This window comes from Littorina saxatilis, linkage group LG4, assembly GCF_037325665.1.
Source record: "Littorina saxatilis isolate snail1 linkage group LG4, US_GU_Lsax_2.0, whole genome shotgun sequence".
Classification (NCBI taxonomy): Eukaryota; Metazoa; Mollusca; class Gastropoda; order Littorinimorpha; family Littorinidae; genus Littorina; species Littorina saxatilis.
In genome coordinates, this window is record NC_090248.1 from 18,761,696 (window position 1) to 18,782,728 (window position 21,033).

General features: G+C 39.8%; 2 protein-coding genes across 3 annotated transcripts in view; one reads left to right on the forward strand and one right to left on the reverse strand.

Annotated features, from left to right (window-relative positions):
• LOC138964152 (RNA helicase Mov10l1-like) overlaps positions 1-21,033 on the reverse strand; it is a 269,101-nt gene that overhangs the window by 231,714 nt on the left and 16,354 nt on the right. Inside the window, exons 15-19 of one of the 2 annotated variants that reach the window (XR_011455033.1) lie at positions 19,200-19,373; positions 18,748-18,894; positions 15,344-15,451; positions 15,035-15,175; positions 13,052-13,684 (exon numbers count right to left, since the gene is read on the reverse strand). Coding sequence is in view for 1 of the 2 variants with exons in the window: in XM_070336039.1 (XP_070192140.1) it covers positions 13,535-13,684; positions 15,035-15,175; positions 15,344-15,451; positions 18,748-18,894; positions 19,200-19,373 (720 nt within the window). In the remaining variant the exon portion in view is untranslated. Of the gene's footprint in view, positions 1-12,918; positions 13,685-15,034; positions 15,176-15,343; positions 15,452-18,747; positions 18,895-19,199; positions 19,374-21,033 lie in introns of those variants that run through there. The other variant, XM_070336039.1, reaches the window with a different exon arrangement.
• On the forward strand, positions 1,296-6,206 carry LOC138964156 (uncharacterized). The gene is made up of 2 exons (XM_070336044.1): positions 1,296-1,393; positions 4,871-6,206. Exon 2 carries the CDS (start codon positions 4,902-4,904, stop codon positions 5,583-5,585), a length of 684 nt encoding a protein of 227 aa, XP_070192145.1. The 5' UTR covers positions 1,296-1,393; positions 4,871-4,901; the 3' UTR covers positions 5,586-6,206.

Below are 21,033 nucleotides of genomic sequence, written 5' to 3' on the forward strand. Positions count from 1 at the left end.
AACAAACATTCTTAAATCATTAAAGAATTCTTTTTTCATCAAGACAAGATCAGTACAATTCGAAGTTTTGAAAGTTTGAAAAAAGAAAAGCCCAGAAACGTGTCACGCAAAACGTCTTTCTCGTAGCAGACGACGGTTCTGCATAGCACCAGTTCCTCTGAACGGTCAACCGCCACCACTCTAGTTCCTGTGACTTGTAGCCGTTTGTTGCGTTTTAGATTCAGAGGTACACAATAAGGTGCTATTGCAGATAAGCTTACAGCGCCCAGTTGCATTGAAATCCCCAACTGACGACTAAGTTGTGAAAAAAAGGAAACTGGATCACACGGGTTCACGATGGCTCAGGGGTAAGATAAACCACGCAAAATTAATTATTTGAAAATTGCTCACTCTTTACGGAGGGCACCAAGGATGTTATCAAGCGGTGAGTGTTTAAACGAAAAGGTACGTGCAGTACTGTGTGTAAAAGCCTGACAGTGTCTGTGATGGTTTACGGGAGGCTGACTGCATGTGCCTTTAACAAGTAGGCTGCACATCTCTCTCTGCTGTGCTCACTGGTCAAAAATTTGGTTTCATTTCAGTTATTTTTATGTTCGTGGTTAACGTAAAATTAACGTTAATTTAATGTTATTTTTTTGTTCTGTTTTGGTAATACTAACGTTAAATTAACGTAAAAAGTTAACGTTACATTAACTTTAACCAGATGAGCAAAGTTAAGTTAATGTAACGTTAACTTTTTACGTTAATTTAACGTTTACCGCTAACGTTAATTTAACGTTAGCATGCTATCTGGGCACAGCACTGCAGAGCGAAAGGTACAACACTTAAATGCTAAGGGTAAGGACAAGGTGCTCAAAACTTAAAATAGTTTATTTAACGTCACTCTGTAAGAACATTGGCGACATTTGTCTTTTAAAAAAAAAACACCCACAAAAACATTTAGCAAAATTTTGGTTTCGGTCAACGGTCAATAGGCCACGGTCAAAAGATCGTGTAGGTTACCTAGCTCAAAGTTAGGCTAGGATAGCAACTGATCAAAAGATCAGACAAAGGCTTAACAGCCTAAGTACCAGTCTGTCAAGATAACATAACATAACATAACAAAAATGTGAGGGCCGGGAAAAACTCAAGGTGTGTAACATGAAATATTACAAATTTGTCATTATTAACAGCAAAGAACATGCATACTCACTCTCTCCCTCACAAACACACACAATTTGAAAAGGTTAGGCCTATATGATTTTGTTTTTTGTTTTTAATTAGAAGCTCTGATATCCAGAAACAAAACACTCCCTGAGTACGAGTTATTCCCCATCAAGAGAAGATCACTCTCGCAGGAGATTGCTCATGTCGGCTGTCATTGTAATCAAATCTGCTTTCCCTTCTCAAACAAGTGAGTAAATTTACTTACTGCATATGTTTTGAACTTAAAATACAGGTCAGATAAGTACCATTTGATATCTATTTACATTTCAGTTCCAATGACATTGCTGAGCAGGTTTCACAAGACGACATTGTTGACATGATTTGTACAGTTTCGCAATTGTTCATGCCTCCAAATGCTGTGACACTCGTGCATGCACACGCTTCCTTTTCGACCAGTACGTGTTTTCCTCCATTATTATTTGATTTATCCTTTAAGTGACATAATTTTATCTTCAATTAATGTAAGAATAAATTTAACCACTTGTTCTTACACGAAAACATGACTATTATTATCTTCCAAAAATGGCTGACGAGTAGTGACGTCAATAATTGACGCGCGCTGTTCATAACTGACTCACGCATGACGTCAAACGCACATAGAGATCGGAAGGAACGCGTCACACAGTGACGAGAAATATAGCGTCATAAAAAGCATGCGTATCGCATGCGAGACGATTTGCAATTATTATTCATTTAGCATGGTGTAAATAATCATCTTGAAAAACCCCATTATCATTAGCATTCTGCTTTTTGTTGGCATCTTTTGCCCAGTGATCCCTCATTGTGTTACAGTCATTGTGACATTGTGAGGGAGTTAGTCCACATTTATTTAGCATGGAGGAAAACGCGTACTGGTCGAAGAGGCAGCGTGTGCATGCACGAGTGTCACAGCATTTGGAGGCATGTGCATTGAAATTTAAAAATTCTGACAATTGCGAAACTGTACTGGAAGAAGAATTAACTGATGTTTTTAATGTATATTCATGTGCCAGCACCAGCAGATGTTCAGTATCAACAACTTGTGATGCATCACAATTTTCCGATACATGTTGCCATGATAATGGGGCTTTTCAAGATGATTTTGATGATGATCATCAAAACTACCATTTGATTGAGACCGAAGAGGAAGAGTCTGAGTCTGATGATGATTTGGAAGATGTTCAAGATCCAGAGCAGAGATTGCAATCTGATCTGAGATCTTGGGCAATGGAATTCAACATTCCACACACAGCCTTGTCAGTTGTTTTGGACGTTTTGCGAAGGTTACATCCTCTGCCCAAGGATTCGAGAACCTTGCTTCAAACCAAGCAAGGGTCTCATGTTCCTCAGAATGTGCCTGGGGGACTATACCATCATTTTGGTATTTCCTCTGCCCTCCTTGAGCATCTTTCCCAGTATGCTCATATTGCTGAGGTAGAATCTGTTTCTGTTCAGATCAACATTGACGGGCTGCCCCTATCAAAATCTTCCAGAACCCAGTTTTGGCCTTTACTTGGCAGACTTGTGCACCCATTTTGCTCTTCTCCATTTGTCATAGGCATTTTTGTGGAGACAAGAAGCCGTCAGACCTGCAAGCTTCATGATTTTGTCAATGAAATGAAGGAACTTGAACAGACAGGCCTGGCCTTGGATGGTGTGCCACACCCTTTGCACATTCATATTCAGTGTTTTGTTTGTGATGCCCCAGCACGAGCTTTCGTGAAGAATGTGAAGGCTCACTCTGGGTACTTCGGTTGTGAAAAGTGCTGCCAAAGAGGTGTGTGGAACGGAAAGGTTACTTTTCCTTCCACAGATTCTCACCTGCGGACTGACGCCGACTTCCGCAGTCGGAATAATCCTGAGCATCACCATGGTGTTTGACCTGTTGAAACCCTGTCTGTCAGGATGGTCACGCAGTTTCCACTTGACTACATGCACCTAATATGTTTAGCTAATCTGGCTGTGGACAAAGAGCCCCCTTGAAACAAGAAGGGCAAAGCCCATATGACTCACATGCTTGACCTTGACCTTTACATGAGATATGGTCACTTTTAGTAATTCACTACCTTATTTTGGTCACATTTCATAAGGGTCAAAGTGACCTTGACCTTGATCATATGTGACCAAATGTGTCTCATGATGAAAGCATAACATGTGCCCCACATAATTTTTAAGTTTGAAACAGTTATCTTCCATAGTTCAGGGTCAAGGTCACTTCAAAATATGTATACAATCCAACTTTGAAGAGCTCCTGTGACCTTGACCTTGAAGCAAGGTAAACCAAACTGGTATCAAAAGATGGGGCTTACTTTGCCCTATATATCATATATAGGTGAGGTATTCAATCTCAAAAACTTCAGAGAAAATGGGAAAAATGTGAAAAATAGCTGTTTTTTAGACAACATTTATGGCCCCTGCGACCTTGACCTTGAAGCAAGGTCAAGATTCTATGTATGTTTTTTGGGGCCTTGTCATCATACACCATCTTGCCAAATTTGGTACTGATAGACTGAATAGTGTCCAAGAAATATCCAACGTTAAAGTTTTCCGGACGGACGACTCGGGTGAGTACATAGACTCACTTTTGCTTCGCATGTGAGTCAAAAAACCTGAGACTCAGTGCTATGTCGGTACAACGGCTGTCAGACTCTTTGCTCCAGTTGAAGAGCCATGTGCCCTCTCAATTTGCCAGAAAATGTCGGCCTGTTTCAGAGATTGATCGGTGGAAGGCTACCGAATTCTGCCAATTCCTTTTGTATTGTGGCCCTGTTGTTTTGAAGGGCATTCTGCCAGATGCATTGTACAATAACTTTCTCCTGCTCTCTGTTGGCATCTTTTTCCTAGTGAGCCTGTCCTTTTGCTAGTCATTGTGGCATTGCGAGGGCGTTACTCCACACTTTTGTGTCTCAAGCAGGGGTTCTGTATGGGCAAGATGTCCTTGTGTACAACGTTCATGGAATTCTTCATGTAGCTGACGACGTGAATGTGTTTGGTCCCCTTAATACATTTTCGGCTTTTCCTTTTGAAAATTTTCTCGGACAAATCTTATAAGAACTTTTTGTTTGTTTAATCTTTCATTTCTCCTTTACTTTTTCTGAACCCTTACCATACCTTACATTTTTCACCCAACTGCAGTGACTAAATGATTGATCTTAATTTTTAGAAGTTCTGTAATATGCATTTAGGTTTGCATGATTGTTACATTAGTAAATTACTTCTCTTGAGTCTGTTCATATGAATTCTTTACAAGGTCAGGAGTTTTTGCACCCCCCGCGGGTTAGGGGGAAGAATTTACCCGATGCTCCCCAGCATGTCGTAAGAGGCGACTAACGGATTCTGTTTCTCCTTTTACCCTTGTTAAGTGTTTCTTGTATAGAATATAGTCAATTTTTGTAAAGATTTTAGTCAAGCAGTATGTAAGAAATGTGAAGTCCTTTGTACTGGAAACTTGCATTCTCCCAGTAAGGTAATATATTGTACTACGTTGCAAGCCCCTGGAGCAAATTTTTGATTAGTGCTTTTGTGAACAAGAAACAATTGACAAGTGGCTCTATCCCATCTCCCCCCTTTCCCCGTCGCGATATAACCTTCGTGGTTGAAAACGACGTTAAACACCAAATAAATAAAGAAAGAAAGAAAGGAGTTTTTGCCTGTGTGTGATGCATAGTAACATGCTTGTGTTCAGTTTACAGGCTTACCACACAGCAGTGACCAGCATGGCACCACGATTTGAGATCTATGTGAAAGCTGCCTGTGACGGGAGGAGCGTTGGAGACTGTCCCTTCAGCCAGTATGTATGTATGGTGGCAGACATCAAAATCCCGAAAGACCAGTATACTCTCAAACCTGTGGATTTCTCCAACAAGACGAAGGAATTCCTAGAACTCAACCCTTCTGGCTGTGTACCTGTCTTGGTGGACACCAGTACCAACAAGGTTATTGCCGACTCCCAGCTCATCGTCAAGGAGATTGACAAGCTTTTTCCTGAACCTGATCTGAAGTCAACGTATGATGGCCCTGCGGTCCAAGCCTGTTCAAGTGTGTTCCCCAAACTTGTTGCGTTCTTGAAAAACAAGGACAAGGATAAGATTCCTGAGCTTCGCAAAGCTCTCGAAGATGAGTTAACCAAGCTAGACTTATACTTGAAGTCGGAGAACTGCTGTGGGCCATTTCTTGTCGGCGACAAAATGTGTGCCTTGGACTGCTCTCTGTTGCCAAAGCTGCGTCATCTTCAGGTTGCCGGAAAATATTTCCAGAAGTTTGAGATCCCAGAATCGCTGGATGCGTTGCGTCATTATATCGAGGTTGGGGAGGCGTGTGAACCGTTTCAGAACACCAAGTATGATGATGAAGAAATTATCAAAGGGTGGGGCCGACATGGACTGATAAAAGTGGACTGAAGGGAAGATCGAATGAAGATCAATATACATGTGTGTCTGTCTCCAGTGTTTTCACATTATGACCAATTACTGTAAAAATGTGAAGTGACACTTAGAGAAGTGATTCAGTCTTAAATCATAAGAAGTGCAGAAGGGTAGTTTGTTTCTGTGGTGGTGGTGGTGGTGGTGGTGGTGCTACTGGGGGTGGGGGGAGGTAATTGGTGGTACATGTGTAGTTGCGTTTTGACATGTATTCTCTTTATTTAGAGATAAGAAGAAATGCAGAGTAGACAGAGAAAACGATCAAGAAATTATACATCGTGGCCATTTTCTAGAGTGCAGATTTAGCCGTTTGCTTGGAAGAGACTTCAGAATTATGACAGTTATGTGTTGAATGAAGATCACTGGGTAGGGTTTTTGAAGTGAGTAGAATCAGAAATGTAGCCTTCAGTCTCATTGAATGATTTGAGTTTTTGTTCCGCTTTTCCCCTTGTCACAACCTATATATATACACATCTAAAACAAAAAAGAAATGCAGATGAAAAGACAAGAAAACAATGTGATAGATAATTTATAAAAAGTAGATTATAAGATATTCCAGAACAGAGCTGCATTTATTGCTGAATAAAGCATGGAACATCTTGTGCAGACCTGTCTCAATGAGTTTCTCTCTCTCTCTCTCTCTCTCTCTCTCTCTCTCTCTCTCTCTCGGGGGTGCGTGATACACGTTCCCGTGTACTGCAGCGGCGTGCAGTAGCTCTGACAAATTAGTCAAATTGGTGAAGTACCACGTCATTTCATGAGTCAAAATTTGGTAACGAACTGTGTGAGTGACCATGCCAGCCGTTCCACTGAACTTTAGGGCAAAATGTGGCAGTTTTGTGGCAACATTCATCGCCTTCATGCATCGTCGGGCCATGAACAAGGTCAAGATACGGACATTGAAACTCCATTCTCTGTGTGCCGGTGTAATGGTGGGTTTGCTCCTGGCGCAGATTTTCTACTGCAATCTCCTACAACTGTGTGGCGACGTTGAACTGAACCCTGGCCCTCCCAAGCCGATACCACAGGACCAGATGCGCCAGACAAGGCTGACGAGTAAGAGTGGTGAGTCTGGCGGCGGGTGGAGAGAGAGTATGGACAAAAGTAACAGCGAACCTACCTTGAAAGATGTGATGGACAGACTGGCGTCAATGGATTCGAACTTTGACAAAAAACTGGCCACTATGGATACCAACCTGGAGAGAAAGCTGGACAGCCTAAAACAAGAGATGAACGCGGCCTACACTGAAACAAGAGAAGAAGTGCGTGAGTTGAGAGAGGAAGTAGGGCACCTGAGAAAAGAAAATGAAAATCTCAAGTCTAGACTCGACGACATTGAAATGAAGGCTGACGATCTTGAGTGTCGTTCCAGGCGGAACAACCTCGTCTTCTATGGACTTACACGACCTGAAAACGAAACACCCCAACAATGTGAAGACGCCGTGCAGGATCTGTTGGCAGATCCCTTGGGACTTCCTAACCCTGTTGAGTTCGACCGTGTGCACAGAACCAGCAACAAGCGTGACGCTCCAGTGGTGGCCCGCTGCGTGTTCTACAAAGACCGTGTCAACATCCTGAAGAAGGCCAGAGAAAAGCTGAAGGGCTCTGACGTTTTTGTGGCCGAAGACTTCTCTGCACGTGTGCGTGACATTCGAAAGAAACTGAACCAACATCGCCGTGCTGCCAAGGATAGTGGTAAACGTGCTACCATGGTCTATGACCACCTTCTGATCGACGGTAAGAAGTACGTGCTCGATGGTGAGGACTCTATCAAAGAAGTGGCCAACGCGCATGCTATTAAAAGATAGAGATGTGGCCGGCCCCTGTTTACATCGGACAGTATTTTGACTAGGGGGGCAAAATGTAAACGTACACCGGGTGGGACTGTGGACATTGTTTACGACGAAGCGTGTAGTGACACGGGCGAAGTGATTTCGGCACGTGCCGCATCCCAGTGTGACGATAATAGGCCTATGCCTACCTGTAACCGTGGCGTGAACTGTGATCGTTCAGAGACAGTGCGCAGTGTGGGGTCATGTAGTGCACTTGGTGACGTAGCAGACAGTACACAGCATTCTCCCTCCTCCCCTCTCCCCTCCCCTAGTGATTTGGGTGCGTCCGATGTGTACAGAAAAGACACACTTGATGAGAGTGACGATTCTTCTGATTGTCTTGTTTCTGATGTAAATAAAAAAGAAAATAACCTTACTTTTCTTCATTGGAATGTTGGCGGTTTGTTGCCAAAATTAAAAGATTTCAATTTTGTACAGTACGTTTCTTCTTTTGATATAATTTGTTTAGTTGAAACATTTGTAAAACAATTCAACTCTTCTTTGTTTTCTTCTCATACTGCTTTTGTCAAACCGTCCTCGGATTTGGGCAGACAAGGGAGAGAATCTGGCGGTGTTATTTGTTTGATTCGCTCGACCCTCTTGCAGTATGTGCGTGCAGTGGAGGAGGATGATAGTGGTGGAGGGAATTTTTTGTCATTCGTTCTTGATAAACACTTTTTTCGGTTTTTCAACTGATGTTTTGTTTGTTTGTGCTTATGTTCCACCTGAAAATTCTCGGTTCTACTCTGTGTTTGGTATTGATAATGGCATAAACTTATTAGAAGATTACTTGGTTGACTGTTTGTGTAAAGTTGGTGAGTTACCTGTTCTTCTATGCGGTGACTTAAATGGTAGAACAGCAAAAGTGTTCCCGGACTGTTTTGATGAAGATGTGATTTTTGATTGTTCTATGAAATCTGGTGTTGGATCATTTGTAAGAAATTCGCAAGATGGAGTTATGAATCAATATGGGAAGTGTCTTTTGAACATGTGCAGTTCACTTGGATTATGCATTATGAATGGTGTATGTAATGGCGACCTTCAGGGTTGTTACACATTCATCTCTGAATTTGGAAACAGTGTGAATGACTACTTCCTTGCTTCCTATGATTTGTTTGATTCCATTGTTAAATTTTGCAGCCTTTATGTCTCTGACAATATTGATTCACAACACATGCCACTTGAATTAACTATCACTCAACAAAACAACCTTTATTCACATGCTACAAAGGTTAAGAAAAAAGAAGTTTTGCAAAAATTTGTTTGGAACTCTGATCATGAACATCAGTACAAAGATGCAATTAATTCTGATGTGTTTCGGCAACAGTTACGACTGGCAAGCGAAATGATTGATATTAATGTAAATGATGCTTTGACTTTGTTTATAAATTCAGTTAAAGATTGTGTAACTTGTATGAAGAAAACTATTATCTTGTCAGATGAACCACGTAAATTCAAATGGTTTGATCGTGAATGTGTGCTTGAAAGAAGACGTGTCAGAAAGTTGCTGAGAAAATGTAGGAATTCATTAGAAAATGTGGATAGGGATGAGTATTGTAGGAATTCATTAGAAAATGTGGATAGGGATGAGTATTGTAAAGCCAGGCGTGAATATAAAAACCTTGTGCATAGAAAAAAGAAACAGTACAATGACAGTTTGTATACAGAACTTGTAGGTGCTGTAAGTGATCAGAGAGAATTTTGGAGGAAAATTAAAAATGTTTCTTGTAAAAAGGTCCAGCAGCAAAACAATATTTCTGTTGATGATTGGTACCAGCACTTTCATAGCATTTTAGAAAAAGATGAGATTGAAGATGATGAGCATGCTGATGTTAATGACGTGAATAATGAATATGAAGAAATGCTGGATAGACCCATTACCAAAGAAGAAGTGTTGATTGCTATCAGAAAACTGAAATCGGGCAAAGCTGCAGGACCTGATGGTTTAATTGGGGAATTTTTTAAAGCAGCTAGCGAAGATGTGGTGTTTTTTTTAGTGAAACTGTTTAACGCTTTGTTTGATGAGGGAATCTATCCACAGAACTGGTACGATTCAGTTATTGTACCGTTATTTAAGAAAGGAGATAGAAATGATACTAACAACTATAGGGGAATTTCATTGTGTGATATATGTAGTAAATTGTATGGTACTGTTGTTAATAATAGACTTAAAGAGTGGACTGAATTACATAATATTACAGGTGAATGTCAGGCTGGTTTCAAACAAAATTATTCTACTGTTGACCACATCTTCACTCTGCTTGCTGCTGTACAGAAACAATTTTCTAATAATCGCAAACTTTATGTAGCCTTCATTGATTTTGAGAAATGTTTTGACAGTATCTCACGCAGACTGCTCTGGCCAATTTTGATTAAAAATGGTATAAAGGGAAAGTTGTATAGATGTATTAAAAGTATGTATGCAATGGTCAAGGCTAAAATACGATGTGGTGCTCAACTAACAGATTTCATTAACTGTACAAAAGGTGTGAAGCAAGGAGACGTGTGCAGTCCAATTTTATTCGCTCTATTTATAAATGAGCTGGCATTGGAAATCATTGATAATGGTAGGCATGGTATTACTTTAAACCCTGACATTGTTGAATTGTTCATTCTACTGTTTGCCGATGATATTACTTTGCTGTCTGAAACTGTTGTTGGTCTGCAGTCACAACTACATAGTCTATATTTTGCTTCACAGCGCCTTGAGCTTAAAGTAAACATGGGGAAAAGTAACATCGTGGTTTTTCGTAAAGGTGGATATCTAGCTGCTCGTGAAGTTTGGTATTTTGGTGGGCAAAGAATGGAGGTAGTAAATGCATACAAGTATTTAGGTATTTATTTTTCTACCAAATTAAGCTTTAATTTTGCTTGTCAAGATCTAGTTGCCAGAGCAAAACGTGCAGTACTGTGTATTATGAGTAATTTGTATAAATTCGATAGATTGTCTTTGGATGTTTTTATCAAGCTTTTTGACTCACAAGTTCAACCTATTGTTCAGTATGGTGCCGAGGTATGGGGTCTGATGCAGGCAGCAACAGTAGAAAAGGTGCATTTGTTTGCTTTAAAACGTTTTTTAGGTGTTGACAGGCGTACTCCTAATGATCTTGTATATGGTGAATTTGGACGTTATCCCATTTACTTAAATTCATATGTACGTTGCATAAGATACTGGCTGAAACTGACAAGAATGGATGACAGTAGATTACCTCGTAAAGCATATAAGATGTTGTTTTCTCTAGATAGCAGAGGTAAATCTACTTGGGCATCACAGGTACGGTTGTGCCTGTGTCGATATGGTTTTCAGTATGTATGGATTAACCAAGGTGTAGCCTGTATTAATTCGTTTTTGGCATGTTTTAAGCAACGCATTATTGACTGCCGGTGGCAAGAGTGGGATAATCATATTCAGACTAGCGACCGGTTTGCATTGTACCGTACCTTTAAGACAACAAATCTTGTAGAAACATACTTGTCAATTCCAGTAAACAGACACATTTTAAATGTTTTGGTTAAATTTAGATTGGGTATTTCCAGACTTGCTTTACATACAGAAAGGTATAAAGCTGTAAGTGAAAATAATTTGGTCTGTCGTTTGTGTCAATCTAGTACTGAAGATGAACTGCATTTTGTTTTATGCTGCCCTGCACTGGAAAATCTAAGACGTCAATTTATTCCAGCAAAATTTTGTAGATGTCCTTCGAACTTCAAACTTGCACTGTTGTTGTCTGTGAAAAATGAAACTATACTTTGCAATGTAGCTAAGTTCTTGTATTTTTCATTTAAATGTTTAGAAAACGCTGTTTAAGCATTAGTATTTTATGATTATACATTGTCTTTTCTTCTGTTCACTTGAAACGACGCGTGTGTGGATTGCTGCTGCACACACGCTCTACTTTTGTGTAACCAGCCCCCTTCCGAAAGGGGCTAAGGCCTTAAAGGAATAAAATCTTGTTCTTGTTCTTGTTCTCTCTCTCTCTCTCTCTCTCTCTCTCTCTCTCTCTCTCTCTCTCTCTCTCTCTCTCTCTCTCTCTCTCTCTCTCTCTCTCTCTCTCTCTCTCTCTCTCTCTCTCTCTCTCTCTCTCTCTCTCTCTCTCTCTCTCTCTCTCTCTCTCTCTCTCATACTCTCATACATGAGTAGACATTGTAAGAGTCTTTCAGTGTAATGCTTCTCCAATCTTGAAATCTGTCTGGAGAGTTTTCAATAAAATAAAACAAACAAATAAAAAGCCAGTTAATCTCAAATTTAGAGACAGTTAATAATAAAAACTTGTCGCTGCCCTACACGCCACCAGGCGTGAAAGGCAGTAAGTAAGTAAGTAAGTAATAATAAAAACACTAAAATCAGAGATACTGCAATAAAACAGATGTTCTCACATCTGCTTACACATGCATCACTATCAGGTAGTCTGGAACTCAAATCACATGTAGTAAGATTCTGCAGTTTGTAGGCCATATGAAGGCATAAAATCACACATCAGCAATAACTATACATAGCTGCGATGATTTCTTCTGATCAGTCTATCAAATCACCACTAAAGTTTTAAAACCATATGTCAAGTACATGTTATACTTCTTTGCTGAACAGCATTTTGTTGATAAATTTGAACAAAACGAAAAAAACAACCACGTAAGATAAGTAATAGACACATAGTTACACATAAAAAGTCTGACAATAAAACAGCTTTAATGTCCTAATTACTTTGTTCAGTTTAGTATAAGGCAGATTTGTACAGGTGACTATCATACCCTGCATTGCAAAACTGTTCACGCTGTCACAAAACAGGCCTTACATTAGTGTTCATGATACAGTTTTCAAAGCAGCATCAGATAAAATGTCAAGGATCTTTTCTACGTACTCCTAGTAGTTAAAAGACAAAAGTGCTCAGTCAACCAATGAGTAAAACAATATAGGCATTTACATGTACTATTACTAATAAGATAATCAAGGGTGGGACTCTCTTGTGATGAAAACCCAGGAAATCCCTTTTTTTTTAATGGTACATAAAAATCTGTGCAATCTGGTGCATTCTGAGACTAAAATTCAACTCGCTTGGATCAGGTAAAAAAAACAAAACGTTCTCCTCACTCATTCATTCCCCCCCCCCCCCCCCCCCCCCCCCTCCCAATAAAAAAAAACCCACCAAAATTACCACCCCAACCAAACAGAAAACACACTTTCACACAACAATTGTAACATTGTAATGGTGCATACTAACGTAATGAACCATGTATCCATAATCCAATACTGGCAATAGTATGATCCAAGTGACACCCCAATGCATTGAAGCTCAAAATTACTATTAGTTATCAGGAGTTTTCAGTCAGCACAATTTAACTCTCAAGCCTCCAGTGTTCTGTTCCATCTTCACTTCTCTCCATATCATTCAGTCAACAAGTTATAGATACTGTGATGAAATGGGACGCGGAAAAATAGATTATCCCAGCGGAATTTGTAAGTTGTGTCCGCAGAAATCCGCGGAAAAGTCCCACCCCTGATACAGTGGAACCCCCCTTTTAAGACCCCCCAATGTAAGACCCCCTCCTTTTTAAGACCTTGTTTTCTCAGACTTTCTGTTCATAACCTCTGTAAAATGACCCCCATTTTAAGACTCCCTCCTTTTTAAGACCTGATTTTCTCAGATGTTTGGAGGTCTTAAAATGGGGGTTCCACTGTAATACTATCCTTGAAAAGTTTCCCAGAAATCTGTCTGGGCACAGATCATCATTAACACGGTTGCAGAAAAACTTGACAAGCACAAAATCACCAGCCACACCACTGCAGAGTCAACTGAGCCTTGCTATGAAATCAAATTGTCACTACCACCACCTGGTGAAAGTTTCTTGACAATACTGTACAACCAAGCACAACTACAGTGATCACACTGGAAGAAGTACTCCTCACACAATCACTGAGTCAGTTCTAATCTAAAGAGCACAGCACAGGAACACTTCTGTCTCTTGCACACTCATTATCTATCACTGGTTCAGTTTCACTTATTGTCATGCTGCTTTTATGACTATTTTGCCTCACACATTCAGCTCAAAGTTTCTGAGAAATACTTAACAGCAGCGCTCCTAGCTCTGAAACCTTCATTATCTGGACACTGGTTCAGCGTCTGGTGATGTCCTGCCGTTTTCATGGCTGTTTTGTTGACAGGGTGATGTCAGCATCTCTGGGGGCTTGCAGCCCGTGTAGCACCCAACTTCAACACACATCTTGATGAAGCTCTGCCAGTACTCATCCTGCAATCAAAGAAATATATACGTACCATGTTATTCAAGATGGAATGTTACTCAACCTCTCTTTAACTGCTTTTTACATTTAGTCAAGTTTTGACTAAATGTTTTAACATAGAGGGGGAATCGAGACGAGGGTCGTGGTGTATGTGTGTGTGTGTCTGTGTGTGTGTGTAGAGCGATTCAGACCGATCTTTATTAAATTTGACATGAGAGTTCTTGGGAATGATATCCCCGGACGTGTTTTTCATTTTTTCGATAAATACCTTTGATGACGTCATATCCGGCATTTTGTAAAAGTTGAGGCGGCACTGTCACACCCTCATTTTTCAATCAAATTGATAGAAATTTTGGCAAAGCAATCTTTGACAAAGGCCAGACTTTGGTATTGCATTTCAGCTTGGTGGCTTAAAAATTAATTAATGACTTTGGTCATTAAAAATCGGAAAATTGTATTTATTTTTTATTTTTTATAAAACGATCCAAAATTACGTTTATCGTATTCTTCATCATTTTCTGATTCCAAAAACATATAAATATGTTATATTTGGATTAAAAACAAGCTCTGAAAATTAAAAATATAAAATTTATGATCAAAATTAAATTTCCGAAATTGATTTAAAAACAATTTCATCTTATTCCTTGTCGGTTCCTGATTCAAAAAACATACAGATATGATATGTTTGAATTAAAAACACGCTCAGAAAGTTAAAACGAAGAGAGGTACAGAAAAGCGTGCTATGCAGCACGGCGAAACCACTACCGCGCTAAACAGGCTCGTCAGTTTCACTGCGTTTTGCACGAGCGGCGGACTGCGGTCATTGTGTAAAGATGCAGTGCGTTCAGTTTCATTTTGTGAGTTCAACAGCTTGACTAAATGTAGTAATTTCGCCTTACGCGACTTGTTCTTTCATTATGATAACCACAAAATTGACACCTATGAAAAATAATTTTTAAATAGCCTCGGAGAAAATCATGCACAAATCATATCAAATCAAATTAACTTTATTATTTTAAATCTGAGAAACATGAAGACAAACGGAACACTACAACATTGTTAACATTAAAATAAATGTACTAATACGATTGTTATATAACCAAAAATCTTGCTGAATACAAATAGTTGTTACACATCACACACACACACACACACACACACACACACACACACACACACACACACACACACACACACAGTTCCTTGTTGTCCTGTCCAAGAGGGGAATGGGGTGATTGGAGTTCAAAACTAAATTACAAAAGAGAATTCTGTTTTTGTTCCTTTTGTAAATGGCTAAAAGAGAACTTGTTTATCAGAATAACCACAGACATTTCTATTACTAACAAGCTTTCACTGACCTTCACAAGGACATGAGGGTTGCCGATGACAACCAGAAGAGCTTGAGCACGGGTGATGGAAACGTTGAATCTCTTTGGGTTGCTAAGGAACCCCAAAACATGTCTGACATCAGAACGCAGCAGTCGTTCATTTGACCGTACCTGTTTATACAAAATTGCATTTAATTAAATTAATCATTATACTTTTGCATCTGTACATTAGAGGAAAAAAAGTTTAATGGCGAAGCATTGTCGGTAAGTCTCAACTTCACACCATTTTTTTTATCCCATCGTTTGGTTAGGTATTGACATAAAGCAACATGCACTCACAGTGGAGATGATGATGGCCTGTCTCTCCTGACCTTGGAATTCCTCCACTGACCCGACCTTGACCCTTGGAATCCCCAGGCGATCAATCATCATGCGAATCTTCTCCACCTTGTTGTACATGTAAAAAAAAAAATCACCAATTACTTCTCACAATAGGTACACCAATAGCTGCCTATCTGCTGTAAACTCTGTAAGGAATAGATAGGAACTTGAATGTCAGGGAATAAGAGTAGCTTTGAAACATGAGCAAGATCATCATATTTTCATTTCTGAAGTCACTTTTGCAAAACCTAAGGATCTTGTCACTTTCCTTTCATGGGGAAAACCCATACAGTCTACTTCGTTTATAACGTCGCCGGATATAACGTCACCCCGTTATATCGTCACCCAAACACCGGTCCCGGCTCAATTCCTTCTTTCCAAGACTATTTTAACCTCGGATATAACGTCACCGGATATAACGTCACCCAGTTATAACGTCACTCATCCATGTCGGTTATAACGTCATATCAATCCCCATATGCAGCAGTTTGCATGGTGAACGATTGTCAAGGCATGTTCATTTACCCTATACGTGTCACAAGTTTTGTGTGTTAACGGTATTCAAGTTTTTCCGTTTTCCCGTTGTTAGAGGCCCAAGGAAAACTAGGTTCAAGGCATAATCATTTTTGCTGCATGCGTTTTGTGAGTTCCTGTTCGAGGTTTTTAATCAAAAGAAAAATGTTTTATTTCATTTCGTTTTGTGAGTTCCTGTTCTATGTTTTTAGTCAGTAATGAAAAATGTTTCATTTCATTTCGCGTTGTGAGTTCTTACTTAGGTTCTTCAGTGTTCTAGGTTTTTAATTAAAAGAAAAATGTTGCATTTCATTCGTTTTGTGAGTTCCTGTCTTGGTTTTTAATTAAAAAAAAAAAATTAAAAAAGTTTCATATCGAGCATACATGGTTACTCCTGCGCGAGCGCGTGCGAATGCATCAGTCTACTTCTGTCCTTCGATCACGCATATAAAAAAACCTCGATTATTGAAATGACGGAAGGAGAAGGTCGAGAGGATGAAAACAGACTACGACGTTTGTTTGTTTTTTGGTCCGTAGAATACTGACTACAACTGCCCACGACGAGGAGGCTGAGCTTCACTTTCAACTGGGCGTTGTCGACAGCAGGCTAAATTGTAAAGGTAAACACTAAGTGCAGTGAACCGACAAATTGAGAAAAGTGATACTGCACTCTTAAAGCACTATTATGACTCTACTTGGAAAACATCAAGTGACGTTATAATGATAATAATAATACCTACCCCCCTCCCCTCCCCCCCCCCCCCCCTTCCATATCCCCTGTCTTTTCAACAACCCACCCAACTGTCTATGTCTGTGTCTTGTCTAGGTATGTACGTGTGTATGCGCTTTGTTGATAAACTCGGTGTATGATGTATGTTATGCTGTGTTTATGTGTATATAAAGGAAATAAAATGTATTAAAAAAAAACAAAAAAAAACAATACAGTAGTAGTCTAACGAGTATAACGTCCCGCTCACTAGATGTGGTGGAGACTGTGGATGGGGGAAAGGGGGTAACTATGAACCCAAAGTTGTTACTACCAGAACGATTGTGCGTCAAGGTGGGTAGCCACTTTGCTGACGAGAAACTTCTTCGTTAATAATAATAATATAAGTCAAATAGACAGTAATTACGTATAGGCCTAAGGACCCATGAAGTTCTCGTCATTCTTATTTCTTCGGACATCAAGATCTAGCAGAATATGAATGAACGACTGCCATGTGTGTGTCAGTGTGTGTGTGTCCTTAAAGCTAATAACGTCGGACACTATAATTAAAGACTGAGATTGTCGATGGAACCAGACGGAGCTTGACACTCCAACACTAGCAACCTGTCTCAGAATCAGCATGTAGCCTACAATACTGTACGTTGATACGATTGCCGAAATTCGGGGGAAATTTTGTGTATACAATTTTGTATTCATGGTCTAGTCAGGTTTTGGAAATACGCAAAGAAGAGAATAGTCCACAATTCTATATATGAGGAAGTGAATTAAAGATTATTGTAATAAGTTAGTTTAAAACTTACAACAATTTTTAAACAACACTAATGTTGCACTTTCCATTTCTGCACAGTTTTATTAAAACAGTCAGTACTACTTTAGAAAGGGACATAACTCTTGGACTCCGGATATAACATCACCCGCGCGTAAAAGTGACGTTATAACCGATGAACCGGATACAGCGTCACCGCGTATAACGTCGCTCAAAAACATCCCCCGAGGGGTGACGTAATATCCGGAGTCGACTGTATGTTGTGATTTTTAAACAACACTAATGTTGCACTTTCCATTTCTGCACAGTTTTACTAAAACAGTCGGTACCACTTTAGAAAGGGACATAACTCTTGGACTCCGGATATAACATCACCCGCGCGTAAAAGTGACGTTATAACCGATGAACCGGATACAGCGTCACCGTGTATAACGTCGCTCAAAAACATCCCCCGAGGGGTGACGTAATATCCGGAGTCGACTGTATATCTTGTCCGTTATTCAAATCTGCTATTTTGAAATATCTGAAGGCTCATTTCTAGGAGGTAGATAGGGACAAAGCTGAAGATACAGTTTCAAATTAAAAGAAGCAACCTAACTTCAGTTTAAAACTTGAAAAAAAGCCCGAATGAGTTCATACCTTGCAAGTACACTTCAGTATCACAAACATATATGTATATAAATATAACAAGAAGAGCAAACGCTCGATCGAGTCACTTTCGCAGTTCTGAATATTATATGAGGCATCAGATGGACAGGAAGAAATTGCTATTCACAACACAATGAGTCACGTTCACATAAAATTTGAGCCCGGTCACTTTTATAGTTTCCGAGAAAAGCCCAACGTTAAGTTGTGTGTTGCCGAACAGAAAAGGCTAGTTATCTCCCTTGTTTTTCTGATAACGTTCGTAAAAGGCTACAGATGTAAATACTTTGATGTAAAGAATAATCCTACAAAGTTTCAATCACATCCGATGAACTTTGTCAAAGATATAAAATGTCTAATTTTTCCTTTGACGCTGACCTGTGACCTTGAAAAAGGTCAAAGGTCAACGAAACCATCGTTAAAGTGTAGAGGTCATTGGAGGTCACGACTAAACAAAATATGAGCCCGATCGTTTTGATAGTTTCCGAGAAAAGTCCAACGTTAAGGTGGTGTCTACGGACGGCCGGCCGGCCGGATGGCCGGCCGGACAGACTAACACTGACCGATTACATAGAGTCACTTTTTCTCAAGTGACTCAATAATGTTCCTAGTAACACAATAGGAAAACCACAAAAGTTCTCTGCAATCAACAGTGAGTACTCCACAGGAGTAAAGAACTAACCCTGGCAGAAAGAGAATTCTCCCACTTACCTGCTTTCTGTAAGGAGTGATGACGCCAATGCTGTCAGGATGGAGCGGAGGCTGGTTGCCAAGAAGACCCTGGAGATATCTCACCACCTCCACTGTCTCACTGGGGTTGAACCAGGAGGGGCTGTCACCCTCTCTCACATCCTCACCCTGTCCACACACAAAATTAATGTAGATTTGTGTCATCTCCTTTTAAAATTGAAGCTCACTAACAGGTTTTTATTAAACCAGGTCAAATTCTCATGAAGCACAAACTAAAAATTTTATATACACACAGACCTGCTGTTTTTTCCCCCATTTTAAAGTTAAAGTTTTCTTATCAAGTGGAATCTACCATCTACGGGATAATCCATCAAACAGAAATGAAGTCCACGCTACGGATATTCTCACTGAATTCACAGTTATCTAAAGTTCAGCATGTTTAATAATTACTTCTCAGATTTTGCAGAACTTACCCGGACACCACAGAAAACGAGGGGAACACCTTGCTTTGGCAGTAAGTGCCAGTTAACGAAGGTGTGTGTCAGGTCATGTGACGCACACTCTTTGAGCTCTCCAAAGTAGAAGAGGTCTGATGGCAGACGCAGGATGGAGGAGTGGCAGCGGTAGTTGTTGACCAGCATGGTAACCTGTAGGATACAACACAGTTTGCTTTATCGCTGATGCTACAGTGCACACAATATAAACATGGAACAAACATTGATTGTGCCAGGTGATTTGTAATCTGGTACAATGGAACCCCCCTTTTAAGACCTAACAAAATCGGAGAAAATCAGGTCTTAAAAATGGGGTAAATTTACAGAGGTTATGAAGAAAAAGTCTGAGAAAACAGGTTTTATAAAGGAGGAAGTCTTAAATCGGGGGTTCCACTGTATTACCTAAAAACTGAGAAGGGTTTCACTACAACAAAAACGGTTATTCACTTCCAGCAACCAGTCAAACCACACACAGTAGCTTTACCTAGGAGGAGGAGTTTATTTTTTACGTAAAAGTCAAACTCGTGGGATTGACTAGTACATGTACATGATTTATTTTAAACAGACAAATGTAGGAAACTACCTTGTAATAAGATCACTGAAGAATATACAGAATAATGTCACCAAAATGGACACAGACATTACATCATGCTTCCAATGTTCAGTAGCAGAGCTGCACATAACTTAATTCCAATTAAAAACAAGTCGCGTAAGGCGAAAATACAACATTTAGTCAAGCTGTCAAACTCACAGAATGAAACTAAACGCACTGCATTTTTTCACCAAGGCCTTATACTCATAGCATCGTCAGTCCACCGCTGGTGGCAATGGCAGTGAAATTAACAAGCCAGAATAGCGCGGTAGTGGTTTTGCTAAGCAGGGTAGCACACTTTTCTTTATCTATTCTTTTTAACTTTCTGAGCTTGTCTTTAATCCAAACATATCATATCTATATGTTTTTGGAATCAGGAACCAACAAGGAATAAGATGAAATTGTTTTTAAATCGATTTCAGAAATTTAATTTTAATCATAATTTTCATATGTTTAATTTTCAGAGCTTGTTTTTTATCCAAATATAACATATTTATATCTTTTGGGAATGAGAAAATGATGAAGAATAAGATAAAATTGTTTTTGGATCGTTGTATAAAAAAATGATTTTAATTACAATTTTCAGATTTTTAATCACAAACTCATTAATTAATTTTTAAGCCTGAAAGCTGAAATGCAATACCAAAGTCTGGCCTTTGTCGAAGATTGCTTGGCCAATATTTCAATCAATTTCATTGAAAAATGAAGGTGTGACAGTGCCGCCTCAACTTTTACAAAAAGCCGGATATGACGTCATCAAAGACATTTATCGAAAAAATGAAAAAACCGTCTGGGGATATCATTCCCAGGAACTCTCATGTACAGTTTCATGAAGATCGGTCCAGTAGTTTACTCTGAATCACTCGGGCAGGGATGTAGCTCAGTCGGTAGCGCGCTGGATTTGTATCCAGTTGGCCGCTGTCAGCGTGAGTTCGTCCCCACGTTCGGCGAGAGATTTATTTCTCAGAGTCAACTTTGTGTGCAGACTCTCCTCGGTGTCCGAACACCCCCGTGTGTACATGCAAGCACAAGACCAAGTGCGCACGAAAAAGATCCTGTAATCCATGTCAGAGTTCGGTGGGTTATAGAAACACGAAAATGCTCAGCATTGTTCCTCCGAAAGCGGCGTATGGCTGCCTAAATGGCGGGGTAAAAACGGTCATACACGTAAAAGCCGTGGGAGTTTCAGCCCATGAACGAACAAACAAACAAACAACTCTG

What these genes read in the sequence shown, in the direction of transcription:
- LOC138964156 (XM_070336044.1), top strand. Translation starts at nt 4,902, where the DNA reads ATGGCACCACGATTTGAGATCTATGTGAAAGCTGCCTGTGACGGGAGG.